The sequence below is a fragment of the Aotus nancymaae genome, unplaced genomic scaffold, assembly GCF_030222135.1.
Source record: "Aotus nancymaae isolate 86718 unplaced genomic scaffold, 86718_ANA_hifiasm-v0.15.2.pri h1tg000007l, whole genome shotgun sequence".
In the NCBI taxonomy this organism is placed as follows: domain Eukaryota; kingdom Metazoa; phylum Chordata; class Mammalia; order Primates; family Aotidae; genus Aotus; species Aotus nancymaae.
The window spans coordinates 49629722-49653966 of NW_026988418.1; the positions used below are offsets into that span (position 1 = coordinate 49629722).

At 36.3% G+C, this 24245-nt stretch overlaps 2 protein-coding genes across 3 annotated transcripts in view; one reads left to right on the forward strand and one right to left on the reverse strand.

The window, feature by feature from the left end:
* Nucleotides 1-1163: 1163 nt before the first annotated feature.
* SELENOF (selenoprotein F) overlaps nucleotides 1164-24245 on the reverse strand; it is a 46304-nt gene continuing 23222 nt past the window's right edge. The window contains exons 3-5 of one of the 2 annotated variants that reach the window (XM_012464795.2): nucleotides 20545-20608; nucleotides 9771-9820; nucleotides 1164-2044 (exon numbers count right to left, since the gene is read on the reverse strand). In XM_012464795.2, coding sequence (XP_012320218.1) covers nucleotides 1913-2044; nucleotides 9771-9820; nucleotides 20545-20608 — 246 coding nt within the window. In that variant the 3' untranslated portion in view covers nucleotides 1164-1912. The remainder of the gene's footprint in view (nucleotides 2045-9770; nucleotides 9821-20544; nucleotides 20609-24245) is intronic. The other variant, XM_012464796.2, reaches the window with a different exon arrangement.
* LOC110567287 (ELAV-like protein 1) lies at nucleotides 4151-6374 on the forward strand. The gene has a single exon (XM_064372596.1). It carries the CDS (start codon nucleotides 4166-4168, stop codon nucleotides 5144-5146), a length of 981 nt encoding a protein of 326 aa, XP_064228666.1. The 5' UTR covers nucleotides 4151-4165; the 3' UTR covers nucleotides 5147-6374.

Here is a 24245-nt window from a genome sequence, read left to right on the forward strand (position 1 = left end):
TATTCATTATCTTGCTGGCTTTAATAATATATTTCTTAATTTTAAATATTACATAACACAAACTGCTAGTAAAGTTTAGTAACTGATCTCTATTACAAATAAATACTTTATAGGCCAGGTGAGTGAATCACCTGAGCTTGGGAGTTGGAGACCAGCCTGACTAACATGGAGAAACTTCGTCTCTACTAAAAATACAAAATTAGCCGGGCATGGTGGTGCATGTGTAGTCCCAGCTACTTGGCAGAACTGCTTGAACTTGGTAGGTGGAAGTTGTGGTGAGCCGAGATAACGCCATTGAAACTCTGTCTCAAATACATACATACACACTTTATGAACGTTCTCGGATAGAGTTGCCTTTATAGATTCCAAACTATCCTTCGCTAAAATAATTTAACTCAAAATCAACAGTTAGGGAAGTTTCTAGATTATTAAGAAGGCTGGGTGCAGTGGTTCACGTCTGTAATTCCAGCACTTTGGGAGGCTAAAGTAGGTGGATCACAAGGTGAGGAGTTCGAGACCAGCATGGCCAATATGGTGAAACACTGTCGCTATTAAAAGAAATACAAAAAAATTAGCCGGGTGTGATGGTGCATGTCTGTAGTCCCAGCTAGTTGGGAGGCTGAGGCACTAGAATTGCTGGAATCCGGGGGTTAGAGGCTGCAGTTAGCCGAGATCATGCCACCACGCTCAGCCAAGATCATGCCACTGCACTTGACCTGGGTGACGGAGGGAGACTCCATCTCAAAAATAAAAAAAAATTATCCTGAGATGAAGTTGACATAATAGAATGCATATTAGACCAATTTGACAAGAGGTTTAAATGACCTAGAAGTCATTTGCATAAATGTTGGTCTTAGTGAAGTCACTTTGACCAGACAGGTTAAGCAAAGAAAAATAAACATTTTTTTAATATAAAAATTCTACATCATTAAGAGATATTCCTTAAATAATATACCAATGAAAATATGTTCAAAAATGAAAAAACTTTGAAAAATTAGACAAATACAAAGCACGATTACCAACAATAAGATGTTATGATAAGTTTTAAATACTACAGCCATTTTTATATTTTGGCTAAAAAAGGGGCTTATATAAAAAAATCAATGAAAAACATCATTTTTTAAACATGAAAGAACAAACCAGAAGAATTTCAAGTTCAGACAGATTTTTGAAACTTTTTATTTATATTTTGGTCTTACAAATGATCACTTTTAAATGGACTTTTCTGTAAGAATGTAAAACTCAAAAATTTGCCAAGTATTTATCTGATCCACACAAATCCTTAAAAAGGTTTTCTGTGTAGTCTTCATTAAAGCAAATCTTTGCGAATGTTTCACTCTTACTGTAGGATCTTGAACATGTTTTACCACGACGAAGCTACAAAGTTTGTATGTAGTGCATTCATTATAAACTGTAACATTTGTATTAAAAAGAAAGCTGGGTAATACAAAAATAGGAGAGACTCTCTGAGGAGCAGGCAATCTGTTGAGGCTCAGTATATCTTACTTGCTTTGTAGTCTGCTGTCATTCCTTTCAAAGAGCACACAGCACATCAGGCATAGCAATCATCTGTCTTGTTAACCTCTCTAATTTAAAAATCTGTTGTTCGTAAAACTGGACCAATTATCACAAACTATCATTTGCATAATTAACCACAAGTCTGTTACAAAGCATTTTGTTAGTCGTATCAACAAATGCAGGAGGATGGAAATTTATTAAAAATGGGTTTTGTTAAGCTTGCCAACTCCTTAGATATCATGGACTATACTGCCATTACAAGATTGAATTAAATGTTTAATGCCTCAAGTAAAAGACTGACCGATGGAAGCAAGCAAAACTACACTATTTTCTAGGTGCTGTAATATTTCATTTGTTAAAGTAACAAAAGGATAGGACAAAATTTAAGCAAGATTTATATGCGTTCCAACTTTTCACTCAGGAATTCTTCTACACTGTCTGTGTTCCATTTGAGAATGCTTAGTTCTTCAGCAATGTTCCCATTGTCGTCCAAAAGCTTTAAAACAGGGTCTGAACCTCGGACATACTACAAAAAAGAGGGACATCATCATTATTTTCTGTTCAGAAAAAGCCTTCTCAGCCTCAATCAAGACAAAGCAATTCAATCTGGCTTAAATTTAGTAATTAAAAAAAGGTTTTTAGACATGACAATAAACAAGTCTTAAAGGAAATCTTTAAGGAGAAGAGTTTACCAGGATTTCAGAAAAAAGGAGAATTTTAAAAACCCATTCATTCATTCATTCAACAGGGTCTTGCTCTGTTGCCCAGGCTGTAGTATAGTGGCACAATCTCAGTTCGCTGCAACCTCCACCTCCTACTTTCAGGCAATCCTCTCACCTTGGCCTCCCTGGGGCTACAGGCACATGAAATTATTTTACTTTTAAAGAGAAAAATATCTATTAGTAGCAAGACAGTTTATTTGAGATTTGAACTTATTATTGAAATTAACAAATATGTAACAGCCACATGACACTCTCAAATGAACTTAAAATTGAATGGAGGTAGACAAGTTCAAAATAATTGAGAAAATGATAATATAAGAGCCATGTTTTAAAATAGGCTGTGCATATAAATGATCAGACACAGAATCACACACTGGATCATACATTTTCCTTGGCTTAACAAATCTAATGATTTTAGTTGTAATCAGTTTAGAATTAGGCTGAGTTCCTGAAACTCTAAATCTATTAGTTGGGTCCAGTATTTCTCCAGAGAGCTCTGAGAAATTCTAATTCTGGGTATATGTGACAAGAGCCATTCATTAAGAGATCAAATATTCAATTTAAATTAAGTAGCACTGGATAACTAAAAATGTAGTTATGTAGTTCAGTAATGATGACAGAGTTCTTAGAACTTCTTTCTAGAATTACGCTTCAGTTTATCCAGGGTATTCTGGGGTTGTGAACTCCAAAAATGGAGACTAGCTCTAATGTGATTATTAACACTTGGTATATTCCCAACCCATTTGTGGAGCTTAGAAAAACAGGCCATCCAGGCTAATGAATTATTAACATATTACTACTTAAACATTTTTGGTCAGGTTCTTTTTTTTTTTGAGACGGAGTTTCGCTCTTATCGCCTATGCTGGAGTGAAATGGTAGGATCTCGGCTCACTGCCACCTCTGCCTCCTGGGTTTAAGCAATTCTCCTACCTCACCCTTCTGAATAGCTAAGATTACAGGCCACCCTCACCACACCCGGCTAATTTTTGTATTTTTAGTAGAGATGGGGTTTCACCATGTTGGCCAGGCTGGTCTTGAACTGCTGACCTCTGGTGATTTGCCCACCTTGGCCTCCCAAAGTGCTGGGCTGGGATTATAGGCATGAGTTACCAAGCCTAGCTGGTAAGGTTACTTCTTAAATTGTTTAAGGATTTTTTTTTTTCTTTTTTGCTTGGATTTGAGATCCCAATATTTTAATTAATTAATTAATTAAATTTTTTAGACGGAGTTTTGCTCTTGTTGCCCAGACTGGAGTGCAATGGTGCGATCTCTGCTCACCACAACCTCCACTTCTAGGGTTCAAGAGATTCTCCTGTCTCAGCCTCCCGAGTAGCTAGGATTACAGGCATGCACCAACATACTCGGCTAACTTTGTATTTTTAGTAAAGACGGGGTTTCTCCACATTGGTCAGGCTGGTCTCCAACTCCCGACCTCAGGTGATCCGCTTGCCCTGGCTTCCCAAAGTACTGGAATTACAAGTGTGAGCAGCTGTATCCGGCGAGATCCCAGTATTTTAAAATGTTTATTTATTCAAAACCTTATAATCCCAAAAGGAAGTAAGAAATTAGATAGAACATGGTTGTAAAAATCCTCAACAAATATCAGCAGTCAAATTCAGCAGTTTGTATAAAGCATTATATGCCACAATCAGTTGCAAAACATCTATCTGATAAAGAACTTATATTCAAAATATACAAACAACTCTTAAAGCTCAGTTTACCAAAAAAAAAAAAAAAAAAAAAAAAAAAAAGCCCTCAATAAAAAATAGGCAAAAGGCCGCCGTCGCCGTCTCCGCCACAGAGGCCGAGCGGAGCCGTTAGCGCCGCGCCGCCGCCGCCGCCGCCGCCGCCGCCGCCGCCGCCGCCCGCCCGCCCCGGAGCAGCCCCGGGCCCGCCCGCCCGCGTCCAGATTTTTGAAAAATACAATGTCTAATGGTTATGAAGACCACATGGCCGAAGACTGCAGGGGTGACATTGGGAGAACGAATTTGATCATCAACTACCTCCCTCAGAACATGACCCAGGATGAGTTACGAAGCCTGTTCAGCAGCATTGGTGAAGTTGAATCTGCAAAACTTATTCGGGATAAAGTAGCAGGACACAGCTTGGGCTATGGCTTTGTGAACTACGTGACTGCAAAGGATGCAGAGAGAGCAATCAACACGCTGAACGGCCTGAGGCTCCAGTCAAAAACCATTAAGGTGTCATATGCTCGCCCGAGCTCAGAGGTCATCAAAGATGCCAACTTGTACATCAGCGGGCTCCCACGGACCATGACCCAGAAGGACGTAGAGGACATGTTCTCTCGGTTTGGGCGGATCATCAACTCAAGGGTCCTCGTGGATCAGACCACAGGTTTGTCCAGAGGGGTTGCGTTTATCCGGTTTGACAAACGGTCGGAGGCAGAAGAGGCAATTACCAGTTTCAATGGTCATAAACCCCCAGGTTCCTCTGAGCCCATCACAGTGAAGTTTGCAGCCAATCCCAACCAGAACAAAAATGTGGCACTCCTCTCACAGCTGTACCACTCGCCAGCGCGACGGTTTGGAGGCCCCGTTCACCACCAGGCGCAGAGATTCAGGTTCTCCCCGATGGGCGTCGATCACATGAGCGGGCTCTCTGGCGTCAACGTGCCCGGAAACGCCTCTTCGGGCTGGTGCATTTTCATCTACAACCTGGGGCAGGACGCCGACGAGGGGATCCTCTGGCAGATGTTTGGGCCGTTTGGCGCCGTCACCAATGTGAAAGTGATCCGCGACTTCAACACCAACAAGTGCAAAGGGTTTGGCTTTGTGACCATGACAAACTATGAAGAAGCCGCGATGGCCATAGCCAGCCTGAATGGCTACCGCCTGGGGGACAAGATCTTACAGGTTTCCTTCAAAACCAACAAGTCCCACAAATAACTCGCTCATGCTTTTTTTTGTACGGAATAGATAATTAAGAGTGAAGGCGTTGAAACTTTTCTTGTTAGTGTACAACTCATTTTGCGCCAATTTTCACAAGTGTTTGTCTTTGTCTGAATGAGAAGTGAGAAGGTTTTTATACTCTGGGATGCAACCGACATGTTCAAATGTTTGAAATCCCACAATGTTAGACCAATCTTAAGTTTCGTAAGTTATTTCCTTTAAGATATCTATTAAACAGAAATCTAAGTAGAACTGCATTGACTAACCAGTCCCTCTGGATGGTGGTGAACCTGAAGCATGCTTTAACCTCTAAGACTGTCTAACACGCGTTTCATTCAGTGTCTCCACAGACCGGGTAGCAAAAAAAGAAAAAAAAAATCACCTTTTAGTTTTAGTTTTGAATCTAAAGATGTTAGACAGATGCTGAGTGTGCGTTTTCTCAACCACTTCACCATTTTAAGCAATGTGTATGCTTTGGTTGACAGGAAGTTGCTTCTCCAAGCAGGTCCCGTTGCCACCTCCTGCTCACTCAGTCCCGGACTCTGCCGAGTGGTCCTGGGAATGGCGGCGGGCCCGTCCAGCGTGAGCCACCACTGGGACTAGGGCCACATGCCGGGCCAGGCCCTCCAGAGAAGGACTCAAACGTGTTTTGTAAGCCCAGGCACCAATGGGAACGGACCAAAGAGTTTCAGGGAAACTCCAGTATATTCCAGAGTCAGATCTAAGCTCCAGGCACGCCTGAAGATGTGTTGCTACTCTGACACCCCGAGTTTCTGTCCACACATTGCATGCATGGCGCCCCCCACATTGGATACTCTTGTTCACGATCATTTCTCCCGTTTCTAAGAGCATTTAACATAGCTTGGAGGCGTAAGATGGCTCTGTTTTTTAATAACACAGAAACATTTGAGCATTGTATTTCTCGCATCCCTTCTCGTGAGCGCTTAGACCCTTTTCTATTTTAGTCGGATTTTGTTTTGAAATTTTGCTTTTGTATGAACACTCAGCAGAAAAGTACTTACTTCTTGCCAGTTATCTATTAACCAAAACCTTTGATTTGTAGTTTTAAAGATTAACCCTCAAAGTTCTCTTCATAACTGCCTTGACATTTTGGGTTGTTCTGTTCTGTTAATTTTCTTTTGCTTTTTTGTGTTTTTTGTTTGTTTTTACTTTTGCATTTAAGACCATTAAATTTGATTTTGTTTTGCTCGAAAAAAAAAAAAAAAAAAAATAGGCAAAAAAAACAAAAACAAACAGGACCACTCAAACTTAAAAACTGCGATGCATCAAATGAAACAATGAACAGAATGAAAAGACGACCCAGAGAAGGGGAGAAAATATTTGCAAATCACATATGTCTGATGAAGGTTTAACATCCAGAATAGATGGAACCTCTACAACTTAACAACAAAAAAAAAACCCCAATTATAAAATGGGAAAAGGACTTGAATAACAATGTTCCAAAGAAGATAAACGAATGGTCAACAAAATGTTCAGCACCATTTATTTTAAGAGAAATGCAAATCAAAGCCACAATGAGATAGTACCTCATACCTATTAGGATGGCTACTATCAAAAAAACAAGTGTTGACAAGGACATAGAGATATTGGAACACTTGTGTCCTGTTGGTGGGATTGTAAAATAGCGAAGTTATTATGGAAAATAGTATAGAGGTTCCTCAAAAAATTAAAAATAGAATTACCATATGATCCAGCAATTCTGCTTCTTGGTATATAGACTCAAAAGAACTAAGAACAGGGCCTTGAAGAGGTATTTGCACACCCAAATGTCATAAGCATCATTTACAATAGCCAAGGGATGGAAGCAACTCAAATGTCCACTGATGGATGCATGGATAAAGAGAATGTGGGCTGGGCACAGTGGCTCATGCCTGTAAATCCCTGTTCTTTGGGAGGCTGAGGCAGGAGGATCGCCTGAGCCCAGGAATATCAGACCAGCCTAGGCAACATAGCAAGACCCCATCTCTTTTTTTTTTTGAGACAGTGTCTCGTTTTGTCACCAGGCGCCAGGCTGGAGTACAGTGGTGCAATCTTGGCTCACTGCAACCTCTGCCTCCCGGGTTCAAGCAATTCTCCTGCCTCAGCCTCCTGAGTAGCTGGGACTACAAGCGCGCACCACCACGCCCAGCTAAATTTTGAATTTTAGTGGAGACAAAGAGTTTCACTATATTGGCCAGGATGGTCTTGATCTCTTGACCTCATGATCCACCTGCCTTGGCCTCCCAAAGTGCTGGGATTACAGGCGTGAGCCACCACGCCTGGCTTAGCAAGACCCCACCTCTAGAAAAAAACTAAAAAAATTAGCTGGTCATAGTGGTGTGTGCCTGTGGTCCCATGATCTTGGGAGGCTGAGGTGGTAGGATTGCTTGTGTGCTGAGGGTGAGCTATGATCACATCACTGCCGTCCAGCCTGTCTCAAAAACAAACAAACAACAACAACAACAACAACAAAAAACCAGTGTGTGTATATATAGTGGAATACTATGCATTCTTAAAAAGGAAGGAAATCCTGTCACATAGTACAACATAGATGAACCTTGAGAACATTATGCCAAGTAAAATAAATGTCACAAAAGGACAAATACTTTATGATTCCACTCATAGTAAGTATCTGAAGTAGCTATAATTATAGAAACAGAAAACAGAAAGGTAGTTGTCAAGGGCTGGCAGGAGGGCACAGAAAGATAAAATTAAGTATTCAATGGGCATAGAGTTTCAGTTTCACAAGATGAAAAAGTTATAGGGACCTGTTACACAACAATGTGAAAATACTTAATGCTGAATTGTATTAATACTGAACTGTAGTACACTTAAAAATAGTTAAGATTGTATATATATATATTTTTTACTACAATTTAAAAACAGAGGGCAAAGATCTGAACAAATATCTCACCAAAGACACACAGATGGCAAATAAACACATGAAAAGACATTCAAATCAGGTATCATGAGGGAATTGCAAATTAAAACAATGAAATGGCACGATGCACTTATGAGAACAACTAAAATGCAAAACAGTGACAATACCTAAAGCTGGTGAGGATGTGGATCAATAGCACCTCTTAATCATTGCTAGGGTAAATGCAACATGATGTCGTCACTTTGGAACACAGTTTTGCAGTTTCTTACAAAGTTAAACAATCTTAACTGTATGATCCATCAATTGCACTCACAGTTATTTACCTCAATGAGCTGAAAATTTATGTGTACACAGGAACTATACAAAAATATTTTTATTAGCTTTACTCAAAACTGTCAAATATTGGAAGCAATCAGGATGTCCTTCCACAGATGAATGGCAAAACTGGTATAACACAGTAATATTCAATAATAAAAATGAACCACAGAGCTATGGAAAAGACACTGAAGAACTTTAAATGCATACTGTTAAGTGAAAGAAGCCAAACTGAAAAGGCTACATATTGTATGGTTCCAAACATTCTGGAAAAGGCAAAATTATAGAGACAATAAAAAAATCAGTGGTGGCCAGGTGCAGTGGCTCATGCCTGTAATATTACTCAGCACTTTGGGAGGCTGAGGTGGATGAATCACTTGAGGTCAGGAGTTCGAGACCAGCCTGGCCAACGTGGCAAAACCCCATCTCTAATAAAAATAAAATTAAAATCAGCTGGGCATGGTGGCACACTCCTGTAACAAAGCTACTCAGGAGGCTGTGAGACATGAGAACTGCCTGAACCTGGGAAAGCAGAGGTTGCAGTGAACCAAGATGGCGCCACTGTACTCCAGCCTGGGCTACAGAGCAAGACTCTATCTTAAAAAAACAGGCCGGGCGCGGTGGCTCAAGCCTGTAATCCCAGCACTTTGGGAGGCCGAGGCGGGTGGATCACGAGGTCGAGAGATCGAGACCATCCTGGTCAACATTGTGAAACCCCGTCTCTATTAATACAAAAAAATTAGCTGGGCACGGTGGCACGTGCCTGTAATCCCAGCTACTCAGGAGGCTGAGGCAGGAGAATTGCCTGAACCCAGGAGGCGGAGGTTGCGGTGAGCCGAGATCGCGCCATTGCACTCCAGCCTGGGTAACAAGAGCGAGACTCCGTCTCAAAAAAAAAAAAAACAAAAAAATTTGTTGGTTGTCAAGGGTTGGAGAAGAGGGATAGAAATGACCTGAACATGAGATTTTGTAAGATGGTGAAACTATTCTCTGTGATACTATAATGGTAGATATGTAATATTATGCATTTGGCAAACTCCTATAATTATACAACACAAAGAGTTAAGTGCTAATGCAAACTATTAAATTCAATGAACATATCAATATTGATTCATCAGTTGTAACAAATGTACCATACCAATGCAAGATGTTATAACAGGGGAAAATGTGAGTGGGGGTGGGGGCCAGGGAATATATAAGAATTTCTTTCCTTTGTGTTGAATTTCTCATAAACCTAAAACTGCTCTAAAAAATAAAGTCTACTAATTAAAAAAAATTTTTCAGTGAAATTAAAAATATAAATTGATATATAATATTTGTACATGTTTATGGGAGAAAATTAAATATTTATTCAAATATTTATTTTAATTATAAAATAAAGAAATAAAGACTGGAAAAAAGAGATTTCCATTATAATCATCTTACCTTGATTTGTAGTCCTCTGAACAGTTTGGGTTTGTCACTCCTAACGAAAGCTTATAAAAAAAGAAAAAAAAAAAAAGACAATATTAATAGCTCACTTCCAGATCCAAGCTAGCTAAATATAAAGGTAGAAATAAACTTAACAAATCAAACATTATATCCTATATGAAAAAACTAAGAAAATTTAAACACATATGAATAAATGGAGAGACATACATATTCTCCAATAGGAAGACTAAGTATTTTAAAACATTAATTGTTTCCAATTAATAAAAATCCCAAAGTCTAATGGGATCTTAGGGCTTGACAAAAATGATAGAGAGTGCAGCTCAATTTTAAGAGTAAACGTGTAAGAATAGTCAGGGCAGTTTTTAAAAAGTAAGATATGGAGAGAAAATTTGTTCCATTGTTTATTAATATACGTGATACCGATACCAGAACTGACAAAAGAATAGAACAGAAAATTAAAAGAGACAAAAATATCTGTAAGGATTTTTTAATGTGATAAAGCTATCAAATCAGAGAGCGGGAGAGGGGAAAGGGAGAGGGGAAGGGGAGATGGAAAAAGAGAGATATGTTTATCTGGGGGTGTGTATGAGTTATTCAATAAAAATTTGTGAGAATATTGTCTAATTGTTTTGAAAAAATAATCACAAAACTAATAGTCACGATAACTGCTAAAAAGGAAAGGTTAAAAATACTACTAAAATTTACAGCACAGATAACTCACATAAATATGGAATATAAAATTCTATTCCTAAGCATGCATGACCCAAAAGGAAATGTTTTATAGATATGCCTATGTAAAAATGGAAACATCAGGACAGCAAAACACGATCATAAACAAATTACAAATAAAAATGACAAACTGAAGAAAACCATCGCTAACAATATAATATATAAAAGGGCTCTTTCAAATGATCAAGAAAAAACCACTACGTATAGCAAAATGTACAAATAAACAAGTGGTCAATAAACATTTGAAATAAATGTTCAACTTCACATATAATTGAAGAAATGCCAAAATAATGAGGTACTCACATTCAGAATGACAAAGATTAAAAAGAAAATTAATATATACCACATAATTATTAAAAAACTATGATCTATATTTAGTGAACAAATTCTCATGTGTAAAATGCAAGAACTTTTCTCTTTTTTTTCCTTCAATTTGTTTCCTAAGGTTGTTTTAAAAAGATGGATAAATATTTTCATGTGCAAATGAAAAAGCCCTAAACAAATCTTAAAATATACAAAGTAATTTAAAAAAATGTTTACTGTTATTATTTTAATAGAGGGCTATACATGGGGCATATATTTGGGAAAGTTTTAAATGAAAGTTTTCCTTTTTTTGTTATCAATCTATATTTTACCAATTTTCAATAATGATGTCTAATTTTCAAATTAAAAAGTTTGTAATACATTTTTCTAAAATAAAAACAAGTGTTTCATTTAGATACTTCATCATTCTTAATACGAGTTATTGATCATTTACGTAATTCTCATCTTAAGAGTTTATACTGACAAACATACTTTTGAGAACTTATTTTAACGTTAGATATAGATAGCAATACCACTATAGATTTGCTTCATTATGAATGTCTTCATACATTTGACTCAAATATCCCAACTAATCCTCCCCTACAAAATTTATTTCAATATAAAACCAGTTATGCTATTCTGGCTTATTAAACTATCATTTCTATTAACTTTATCCATTAGGATTTTTCCAGATATTCTGCAAACTTCTGAATTCCCAAACAAAAATGATCTTATGATTTTTACTGCCTTTTATACTATTCCTCTGGCTAATGCTATTTGTATATCTGTGTAAAATACTGTGTAACACACAGTAACTGTGCCTATATGTGCCTTCTCTACTACTTAAGAAAGCTTTCTGGTAAAAGGACTATTATATATATTTTTTGTAACCATAACAGAGCTTAGCATGTTTAATATTTCACTTATTCAAAAGATTTTTTTTAACAGACTGCAATAAGTGAACATATTTAAAGGGAATACTAAAATGAGTCACTAATTACTATTTTCATCAGTTCTTTCCTTTTCTCTCTGCTGAAGGTAGATCCATAGTTTCCTAACTTTGAATGAGGGGAATATCTGTTAAATACCTTGTAGTAGCAAATCACATTTTACAGACAGTGAATAAACCTTTTAACAAATATTTGACTGGTGACAACCCAAGTTAAAAAAAAATATATATGAGTACTCATTATATACACATGGCATTCGATAAGCTACATGAGAATATGAGAAAACTGAGTTAATGTCAATACATCTACAGTCTGCTTAATAAAACAGATCTACAACAAATAAAAAGATAAGAGGTGATCATAAAAACAATGTCGTTAATTTAACAACAATAACTATTCCAAGTTCAGAGAAAGGAGATCTTAGTATGTTAGATTCATAAGAAAACAAGAAACAAAATAAGAACTGAGAATTTATGTTCACTTGAACATAAAACAAAGTCCTTCTATTGACATAATTCTAAAGGATTCAAAAGAATTTTATCTCTTACTACTTCAAATTACTCCTAAAATTTGACATTTTATAATAGTCAAAATAGCCGCAAAGTCAACTTCAAATGTTTTACTGTAAACAGAAAAAGTACGGTAAAAATGTATGCTAAGGGCCGGGAGCGGTGGCTCACGCCTGTAATCCCAGCACTTTGGGAGGCCGAGGCGGGTGGATCACGAGGTCAAGAGATCGAGACCATCCTGGTCAACATGGTGAAACCCCGTCTCTACTAAAAATACAAAAAAAAAATTAGCTGGGCATGGTGGCGCGTGCCTGTAATCCCAGCTACTCAGGAGGCTGAGGCAGGAGAATTGCCTGAACCCAGGAGGCGGAGGTTGTGGTGAGCCGAGATTGCGCCATTGCACTCCAGCCTGGGTAACAGGAGCGAAACTCTGTCTCAAAAAAAAAAAAAAAAAAAAAGAAAAACAGGATGGTCCAATTTCTTGTTGAAAAATACTTGTGATGAGGTCCTTCTTATTGTATGCCTAACAATATAAAAATACTATATTATTTCCACCTAGGCTTGGTGGCTCATGCCTGTAATCCCAGCACTTTGGGAGGCTGAGGTGGGCGGATCACCTGAGGTCAAGAGTTCGAGACCAGCTTGGCCAACAGGGTGAAACCCCATCTCAATACGAAAATTAGCCATGCATGGTGGTACATGCCTGTAGTCCCAGCTACTTGGGAGCCTGAGGCAGGAGGATCGCTTGAACCCGGGAGGCAGACGTTGCAGTGAGCTGAGATCATGCCACTGCACTCCAGCCTGGACAAGAGAGTGAAAATCTGTTTCAAAAAAAAAAATAACAAAACAAAATAGACTAACTAACTAAAGCCTATTATTTTCTTTTTGACCTTGGTAATATGTTGTATACTCACTCACTCTTGATTTTTGAGACAATTCATTCAGGATATTGTCAAATGAGGTTTCAGACTCTGAGCTTTTGCTCATATGATCAATTTTACTATCATTAGAGTCAAGAATAGCACTTTCTAACAGAACTTTCTGAAATAATGAAAATAGTCTTCATCTGTTCTTTTGGTATGGTGGTTACTGAGCATCTGAAATGCAGCTAGTGTGTCTAAGGAACTGAATGTTTAATTTTATATAATTTAAAAATATTTAAAACAGCCATGTTTGGCTAGTTGATCACTCCAAGTCTAAAATCTGATTTTATCTCTTTGCATTCATCTTCTGATCCATTTAATCATTAGAAGCATTTCTGTCAGTTTTCTTCTCTACTGTTATGGGCAGAAAACAAAAAATTTCCAATTCTCAAATGTGTTCAATGAAAGCTTAAAAAGACTACAGAAATGATGTCATACTATGTGGGTCACACAATTAGAAAACCAAAGAATGACCTAACAGTGATGATTCATTTCAATATTGCATCATCCTTACAACATTAGTCTTTCTTAGCATAGCTGTAAATAACTGATGATAAATGGCTCCCATAATATACCTCAGATATATAAAAGCATTCAGTCTACTGACAGGGTAATTGCAAAATAGAATGAGTTTTATTTTATTACAATAAGCAAATATTTTCTCTTTGTCCTCTGAAAGACCTCTAAGAATAACAGAAATAATAGTCCTTATAAACAGTATGAATGACCCAAAAAAGAAATTTAAAAATGAAAATGAGTCCATTGGACCCAAAGGGGTCAAACAAAGTCCAAGAATTTGCAAAAAGTCCTCATAAAAGTAATTTATTTTCTAGTTTACTTTCTGCTGTTTTCAAAATAGATCAATGATACCAATTTGAAGATTTCTAAAGAAAATCCAATCACTCTAATTTCCAGAAATGTTCCTATGTCAATTTAATTATTTGCCACTAATAAAGGCAATTTTGTAAGTAACAATCAAAGTGATCAAATAAAGAGAAGTGATTTAAAAACAGAGTAAACGTTTCAGCTTTTCCCTTGGGATTCTTAGCATGCCATTCATGTTGCCCCTACAAGAGCTAAGTTTTGCTATACACACTGCTTGGAATGTCAAGAGACTCTCATAAATCAGAGGCTCTTCAGAGCTAACTTTAAGGAGTATTAAAAAGGAGTATTTTTGCCGGGCGTGGTAGCTCAGGCCTGTAATCCCGGCACTTTGGGAGGCGGGCTTGTTGATTAGACAGAAATATAATCCAGAAATATAATACAATCAAAATCATAAACATGTGAAAATATAAATGAAAAGCGATAAAATATAATACTGTTGATTAGACAGAAATATAATCCTGTTACTGGAAATAAGTGCATTTGAATCAGAACATACTCTACCAAACAATGTCATACTGTATCCAGAAATGTCAATATAAAGAGAATGGCAACAATAGACAACCTAATTCTCAACTGTGCTCAATGAAAGCTACTGAGTAATCAAAAAAGTATTTCTAAAACAAGAAAACTGGCGGGGCGTGGTTGCTCACGCCTGTAATCCCAGCACTCTGGGAGGTCAAGGCGGGCAGATCACCCGAGGTCAGGAATTTGAGACCAGTGTGGCCAACACAGTGAAACCCCATCTTTACTAAAATACAATAAAAAAGTTAGCTGAGCATGGTGGCACATGCCTGTAATCCCAGCTACTCTGGAGGCTGAAGCAGGAGAATTGCAGGAATGGGGAGGTAGAGATTACAGTGAGTTGAGATCAATGCACTCCAGCCTGGGAGATAAAGTGAGACTCTATCTCAAAAAAAAAAAAAGCAAAAAAAAATTTACCATTAGGACAATTTAGAAGCACTTGAAAACAGAGAATGGTAACTTAAGAGAATTTAGGGAGGTACAAAACGAAGACAAAACAAACTAAAACAGTTATGCCTATTAGGAAAAGACGAGAACTTTTTATGAACGTTTGAATCCTGTAAATTCATCAAGGGCATATAAAAATGGAAACATAAGCTTTTCACCAGATTATCATTTGTCAAAAGTGGGGGTATCCCTTGAATTAGATAAATTTAATACATCAGTGCATTCATTCCATAAATATTTGAATTCCTTTTAATACCAGGTACAATATTAGGTAGATTTTGAGTGTATTGATTAAAAAACAAAAAAAACCAGAACACAATCTTTGAGCTCTAAAGACTTCCTAGTTTGATAGACGCAAAAGACCAGTATGCCAAATATAATATTATGTGGGAGGTGTTATGGAATATCAAGAGAAAAGTAAAAAATTCTGACCAAACACCACCCAAAAACAATGCTAGAGCTAAATTCTGAATGAACTGGAATTTGCCACAAGAACTGGGAAGGAGCAAAGTTAGGAAAAATATTCAGTGTGCACAAATACACAGAAGTCAGAGCTCAGAGAACTGCAAATAGTTTTACATACACTAGAGATGTGAATCTAGAGAAGAGAAACCATGTCATGGTGGGTCTTGTATGTGATTCTGTATGTGACAGAGAACTATAATGCATTTTATGCAAGTGAGAGATACAATCAGATGTGTCTTATGAAAAAGGTCTCTTTTGGCTGTTGTGTTAAAGAGGTAATGAAGTAAGAAAAGGGAAAAGGGAGAGGCAGAAGACTAGAGAACAAGTAACTAATTCTTTTAGATAAAGATGTTAAGGCCCTGATTGAAAACACAGAAAAGGAAAAGGGACTATGAAGATTATTACTGAGAGAAAAAAGACACAACATGGTGACTAACTGGATATAAAGTGTGAAAGATCAATCATGATTCTTGTGTTTCATGCTTATGCTTCTGCCTGATCATTGCCATTTACAGAAACAGGGAAGATGGTACACTTTTAACAGAGAAGAGGATTAATTCAGTTTTGGGATGTGCTAGGTATAAAGCCTTTATATTAAAAATGTGGGCCACAGTCTGCAGGACTGTAAGAAATATAGAATCTCAGGACTCATCCCAAATTTATAGAATTGTACTCTGTATTTTAAATAAGATCCCCAGGTGATTCATATATGTATATTGGTTTAAAGTACCTATGAGATCATCCAAATGGAAATGTCCATGGCAGTCAAAAATATAAATACAGTTTTTAACAAAAGAAAACCTGAATGTAAACATATAGATTGGGAGTCATCAGATAAGTACTGTAACTGAAACTGAGGGAGTAAGACATCATTTGGGAGAGTAAGAAGAGAAAGATATCTGAAGATAATAGACCCTGGCTAACAATAACGTTTGAAGTGCAGGCAGTAGAAGAGATGCCAGAACAGCAGAAGAGAAAGATATGTTGAAAGGAGAAAGCTAGGAGATAATGAAGTCACACAAGTGAAAAGAAGAGAATTTCAAATGCTAGCACCAAGTAAGATTTAGTAGTCAGGAGGTAAAATGGTACAAAGAGAAGCCATATTATGGTACTTTGAAAAATTGCTAGAGGTCAATATACAGAATTTTGCATATGAGAAAGGCTGCAGTTATAATAGATATATGGACTTGAATGTTTTTTAAAGATGACCAATATATGAGTATATAAATGTTTGATGGTAAGGCCGGGTGCAGTGGCTCATGCCTGTAATCCCAGCACTTTGAGAGGCCGAGGTGGGCGGATCACGAGGTCATGAGTTCGAGACCAGACTGGCCAATATGGTGAAACCCCATCTCTACTAAAAATACAAAAAACTAGCCGGGCATGGTGGCGCATGCCTATAGTCCTAGCTACCCAGAGTCTGAGGGCAGGAGAATTGCTTGAACCCAGGCGGCGGAGGTTGCAGTGAGCTGAGATTGTGCCACTGTACTCCAGCCTGGACAATAGAGGGAGACGCTGACTCAAAAAAAAAAAAAAATTAATTAAAAAAAAAATGTTTGATGGTTCATAATTGAAACTTATTATTAACCAAGGAGCAAATATACAATAACAATACTTACCATTTAACATCTTCATTACTGGAATAGTGATTGACATACAGTAAGCACTCAATAAATATTTATAGAATTATGGAATGATTTACTCTGTATTTGCTGGTGCCAGATACATACTAAGTGATTTACATGTTATCTCATTTAATTCTCAAAATAGCCATTTAAGGTAGATATTAACCTATTATACCTCATCTGTAACCCACTTGATAAACAAGAAAATCAATGAAGATAATGCTAATGGATCAGAATTCTTTCCAGCAAATCTCTAATGCAGCACTGTAACCTTAAGCATGGCTACCAATCAACCATAGTTGGCATGAAAAGCAGGCTGAGTAACTTTATACAAAATGCTTGGGACCATAAGTGTTTTATTTTTTGGACTTGGAAATACTTGTATTTATAGTGTGACATATCTTGGGGATGGGACCTCAATATAAGTCTGAAATTCATTTATGTTTCATATATACCTTATACATAGAGCCTGAAGATAATTTCATGCAGTATTTTTAAAGTTTCAGGTTTTAGAGTGTTCTGGATTTCAGATTTTTGAATTATAAGGATGCTCAATTTGTACTACATTTATTTCAAAACTCCTTTCTGTGTCTGAAGGTTTATGATTCTAATACAGAGGTTGTTAAACTGAGGCCCATGGGCCAAATCTGTCCTGCCTGCTTTCATTAATAAAGTTCTATTGCAACACAGTGACATGCATTCATTTAAGTAATGTCTATGGCTGCTTCCATGCAGAGTTTGATAGTTACGACAGAGCCTATGTTGCCTATAAAGCTAAAAATTTTTACTATCTAGTCCTTTACAGAAAGTTTGCCAAGTCCTACAAAATTAGGGATAATCCACATTATTTTGTGAGAGACAGCCACGTTCTTAATACGGAAGACTCAAGCGAGAAAAAAAAAATGATTACTTAGGATGTCACCACAAGTGAAGTGACAGAATACTAGACACAATCTACTATAAGAAATTATTATAGACCGCCTTCTATACTTAAACAACTAGAACAAGGAAAAAAAATGTACTTTAGAAGGCATATTTGAATTGACTAAGAAATATGAGCTGGAATTTTCTTACACAACTCTGAGTGGTTTAATGTGGGTAAATCGTATGATAATTTAAATTCTTCCTCCTTCTGAAATAATTTAACATTAATTTATTCTTGTTCATGAAATGGTTAAGTGATCTTAAAAATCGACAATGCATTATAAGCTAGAGTATAACAAAGGTTATCATGATAATCCTAGAAGCTACTTGATGTTGAAGACAAAGAATATGAAGCAGTGGCTGGGCATAGTGGCTCACGCCTGTAATCCCAACACTTTGGGAGGCTGAGGCGAGTGGATCACCTGAGGTTAGGAGTTCAAGACTAGCTTGGCCAACAGGGCAAAACCCTGTCTCTACCAAGAAATTAAGACAGGTGTGGTGGCATGCTCCTGTAGTCCCAGCTACTTAGAAGGCTGAGGCAGGAGAATCACTTGAACACAGGAAACAGAGACTGCAGTTACACCACTGCACTCCAGCCTGGGTAACAGGGAGACTATCTAAAAAAAAAAAAAAAAAAAAGAAAAGAAAGAAAGAAAAGAATATAAAGCAGTAATGACATGAAAGTTAGTTTGGTATTTGTAATTACTATAAAAAGCAACAATTCTCTATGCTCTAATTCAGAGTATCTTTAAGATGGAAATTCTGAGAGTGGGAATTTAATAATGGTTTTATCACAATTATACCAACTTTTCATTGGTTCAGAAAATACTGGTATTACACATAACAATATTAAATACAGTTACACATTGTAGAATTAATCATTTTTATTTTAAGCAAGTAGATAAATATTTATACATAGTATTAAAATTCAATTGTTTTTAAAAGGAAAAGACAGTATATGTACCCAAAGGTTTGATAATTTACCTAAGAAATATATATTATTGTAGATAATATAAAATCTGATATCATAAATAGGAGGGCTAATCACAGTATCAAAGCTACTCAAGTCTCATGAAAATCTGTTATAAAGTGTTCTTAATAAAACAAGTAAGTAAGTATAAGCAATCAATGCAGCTAAAAAGCAATTGCTAAAACTTTCTAGAAATAAGAACGCTCACACTATCATTCAGAGAATGGATATCAAAAAGCCAAAACTGTAGTACAATTCTGAGTTTAAGTGCTTGAGGCCAAAAAAAAAAAAAAAAAAAAAAAAAAATCAGAGTAAAAAACTTTTTTCCCAAGCAGAAGTAAATTTCTGTGCTACATCAGAATGTGTTATTCTAACAAAGTCTGTTTTTGATTAGATATGTATCTGCTTTGGTCCTCATAAAGCATCCCTAAGTCAAACTACTATCTTACATTTCTGTGCTAAATGATCAATATTTTATTATAAACAATTATAGGTCAGCAATAAAAAGCATGTGCTAATACGGGCAGTTTTATAAAATGTTAAATTCAAGAAATTGTCTTGCCATTAGGTAAATAAGGCAAGAAATCATGGGAATGTAAGCAAAAATCGAGGTAGAATGAGGTATATAAATTGAACAGCTACGTATGGATTTCAGTTAAAAAAAAAAAGAGAGAAAGCGTTATTACCTTCAGACAAGTTCAGTTTCATAAAACTGATTTTCAAAGTGACATGCAGGGACTTAGTTCAAGCCTTTCTTGGCAATGCAAAGCTCCTTATTACTGTTTGATGTCAACCCAAAGAATATACTTTCATAATTATCTTTTAACATGTTTATTCTTAAAATTTCCTGTGAAGATATACACTTATGACTTTCTTTTGCCTTTCAAATTGTTTGGTAATTACTTCTCTCCTTGGTGATTTGTTATTTTGTGCAGGCCAACTCTTTTAATGCAATTGTTCCACATAAATCAACTCACATTTAAAATATACTACAATGGTGTGCCACTTAAAGAAATTACACTTACATCTGGTAAAGGAAAGGCTCTTGTAAAATTCACATCTGGCGAAGAAAAGCCTCTCCTTACAAGAAAATAACCTCTTCATATGTTGTATTTATTTTTTATTTTACTTTTTTGAGATGGAGTCTCATTCTGTTGCCCAGGCTGGAGCGCAGTGGCGCAATCTTGGCTCACTGCTACCTCCGCCTCCCAGGGTTCAAGCAATTCTGTCTCAGCCTCCCGAGTAGCTGGGACTACAGGTGCCTACCACCATTTTAAAGTATTGTATTTTAAATCTAAATTTCATATATTATGTTTGCTTACAGTAAAGTAAGGTAGCATTCACCAATTACTATAACAAACCACCTCCATGAAAACAAATATGAAAAAAAAAGCAGATATTGTTGATAAAGTATAATCCTAAAAATTCTTATTTCTGGGAATATATAATGAAAATGATTCATGTAAAACACTGATTTTAAATGACTGAACAGTTTAATGGAGTAAATTTTATATACCTTGGACTTGAGGGAATCTTCCCAATTTTCATCCACAAACTTCAAGAATAGCTCCTGCATACAGCTACAAAAGGAAAAACAGGAATTTTTAAAACTGCTATAAATTAAAAATGTACTTATAAAATAAATATAAATTTTCACGCTATAAACATTACACTTAGCAGATATATAGATCAAAGAAATGTCAAAGCTGGTTAGCTAGATAGGACCATGTAGTTCAGTCTAACAGAAAAGAAGATGGAGATCCAAGTATAATAAATGCTAGAGAACTTCCAACCTACTTCAATTACTCTTAAATCTAGTCAAGACAGAAGGAGGTAAGGAGATTTGACAATAAACTTAATAGGTAAGATGTCCTAGGATGTTCTATGAAATATCAAAGATTTCCTATGTTTATGGTTTTTTTTTTTTTTTTGAGATGGAGTCTCACTCTGTCACCAAGCTGGAGTGTAGTGGTGCGATCTCAACCCACTGTAACCCCTGCCTCCCAGGTTCAGGTGATTCTCCTGCCTCAGCTTCCCGAGTAGCTGTGACTACAGGTGTGCACCACCACATCCAGCTAATTTTTGTATTTTTAGTGGAGAGGGGGTTTCACCATGTTGGCCAGGATGGTCTCGATCTCTTGACCTCGTGATCCACCCACCTCGGCCTCCCAAAGTGCTGGGATTACAGGCATGAGCTACCATGCCCGGCCACCTTTGGCTGTTTTTTTTTTTTTTTTTTTTAGGGTTATAAACTGAACATAGGTATATATCATCTATCCAAGATAGTTACTCAATAAAAATTCTTTCCGGTTGCTTTTAATATTAAGTGATCAAAGTTTTAAAATTAAAACAAAAGTCCAGTTATCTTTTAAAAGTAATCATTACAGAAAGTACTATGTGAAGATATTATAAGAAAAGCAGTAAAATCTCATTATAAAGAACTCAAATGCAAATATTTTCCTTTAATGAAATTTAGCTGAAATGGATTCAATGGTAAATATCGCTTTTTCTAGCTATAGAACCTGCACATTCTCTTTATAGTAAAATCTCATTATAAAAAAACTCAAATGCAAATATTTTATTGCAATGAATTCAGCTAAAATGGATTCAATGGTAAACATCACTTTTTTTTTAGTAGCTGCAGAGCCTGTCTATTCTTTTTATAGGGCAGGAATATACTTGGAAATGCTGTGACCATAAGAGAAGGCTGGCAATTTTAAGAACGTATTATATCCATTTCATTTCTTCTTGGCTTTTAGATTTGTTTTCTACGGAAGTTCAAGAAAGATGGATTTTACTTTTTCAGGTTCTAAAATAGCATTTATTTAATTAAAAAAAACCCACATGCTCTATGAATGTTTATTTAAAATATTTTGGTAAATACAGAAAGGCACAAAGTAATGACTTAAAAACCTTCTTAATGTGACCTAAAAAGATAATGGTTCTTAACATTTCGATGACTTTGGGCTAGATAAATAATTCTTATGTTTTTGGGGAGTCCTAGATCTGCCTGAGAATCTGATAGAATTTTGCTTTAATGCAGAGTGTTCATGGACTCTGAAACCAATGATAGATTTCAGATTAAGAATTCTGATGATCACTAAAGTTCACTGCAGCAATAAAACTTTTAAGAACAGGTTAACTTGGCCCAGCACGGTGGCTCATGCCTGTAATCCCAGCACTTTGGGAGGCTGAGGTGGGTGTATCACGAGGTCAAGAGATCAAGACCATCCTGGCCAACATGGTAAAACCCCATCTCTACTAAAAATACAAAAATTAGCTGGGCGTGGTGGCAGGCACCCGTAGTCCTAGCTACTCGGGAGGCTGAGGCAGCAGAATCGCTTGAACCCAAGAGGTGGAGGTTGCAGTAAGCCAAGATTGCGCCACTGCACTCCAGCCTGGTGACAGAGTAAGACTCTTAAAAAAAAAGAATAGGGTTAACTTAACTCTATGCAATAAGCGGCTTTTGAAAAAGATTTGGTTAATCTTGGTTACATAACTCCAGAAAAAAAGGCTTAAAAAATATAAGCTAATGAAGTGATGGTCAACATTACTAGAGATTAGGGAAATGTTTATCAAAACCACAGTGAGATCCCACTTCGCACTACTGGGATGGCTATTATTTATAAAAAAAAAAGAGTTGAGAATGTGGAGAAATTGGAACCCTAGTATACTGCTGTTGGGAATAAGAAGTGGTCCAGTGGCTATGGAAAATGGAATTGCAGTTTTTCAAAAAATTAGAAAATTACCACATGATCTGCAATTCTACTTCTGGGTATATACTCAAAACAAGTGAAAACAAGGCCTCAAACAGATATTTATATACCCATGTTCATAGCAACATTATTCACAATAGCCAAAAGGTGGAAAAAACTCATGTGTCCATTAACAGATGAATGGAAAAACAAAATATGATATACACATACAACAGAGTATTATTCAGTTTTAAAAAGAAAGGAAATTCTGACGCATATTACAACATAAATGAGCCTTAATGACATCTTGCTAAGTGAAATAAGGCTGTCACAAAAGGACAAATATTTAAATGAGGTAACTAGAATAGTCAAAAATTCAGATATAGAAAGTAGAATGGCAGTTGTCAGTGGGGGCAAGGAATAGAGAATTATTGTTTCATGGGCATAAACTTTTAGTTTGGGAAGATTCCGGAGAAAGATGGATAACATGGTTGTATAACAATGTGAATGTACTTAATGCCACGGCACTGTACACTTAAAAATGGTTAAAATAATAAACTTTATGTATGTACATTTTACTACAATTAAAAGAATATATAGACCATATTTAGATTTGGATATTAGAATTTATCTTTTGTTTATAATCCTTTAGAAACTCTTGGTAGAGATTCTACTACTTTACCTGATAATACTTCTCTACACCACTGTTTCTTTATATCATAATATATGTGGGAAATGATAATGATTGTTCAGAGCACTGGGGTAAAGGATGAAGCTGCTTATAACTGGGCATGACTAGCCTGGGAGCCCTGCTTACCTCAGGCCCCACTTGGTTGTCTCAAGGGCTTAAGGACTCATAACTCATAACTTAGCACACTTATAATCCACTCATGGGAAGCTTGTCTCTGTACCACAAAATATCAACTGACTAACCAAAAATATTAGAAACATATTCTTTAATGAGCAGGCAGCTCAGAAGTGAACTTTTTCAGAAAAGCTTTTGTTGATGTCCTAGACTCAGGCAGGGCCTTTACCAAAAAATTTCATAGAATTTGTTCTCATCATAATGTGAATTAAATATCCTATAATTTGACAGTAGACAGGAAAGTCTTAATTTCCCCCAGAACCAGACACAAAGCTGCTCAATACAGGTGTGCTGAAGGGATGGAATTATTCACTGAACAAAATTAAATGTCTCTTTTTTTCAAGACAAAACTTCAAAAATATTTCAAGTTTCTTTGACACAGTTTGTAGAATAGTTCCAGTTCACAGTAAACAAAAGAAAATGGATGGAACTCAAGTTGCAGAACATTATTAAAGTCAAATTCTAAAAGCATTAATCTGTGTTGTTAGCTGCATGTATATACATATATGTATGTCTATATATATGTAAAATTTGCTGTTTATAGGAAAATCTTTCTTTTTCATGGTGAATAAATAATTTAACTACAGATTGTAGTAAATTTTAAATGCTTTATAATCCTAAGTATCTTTGGCACTACATACAAATTCACACGCAATG

Excerpts from the sequence above, each read along its gene's own strand:
- LOC110567287 (XM_064372596.1), top strand. The coding sequence starts at position 4,166 with ATGTCTAATGGTTATGAAGACCACATGGCCGAAGACTGCAGGGGTGAC.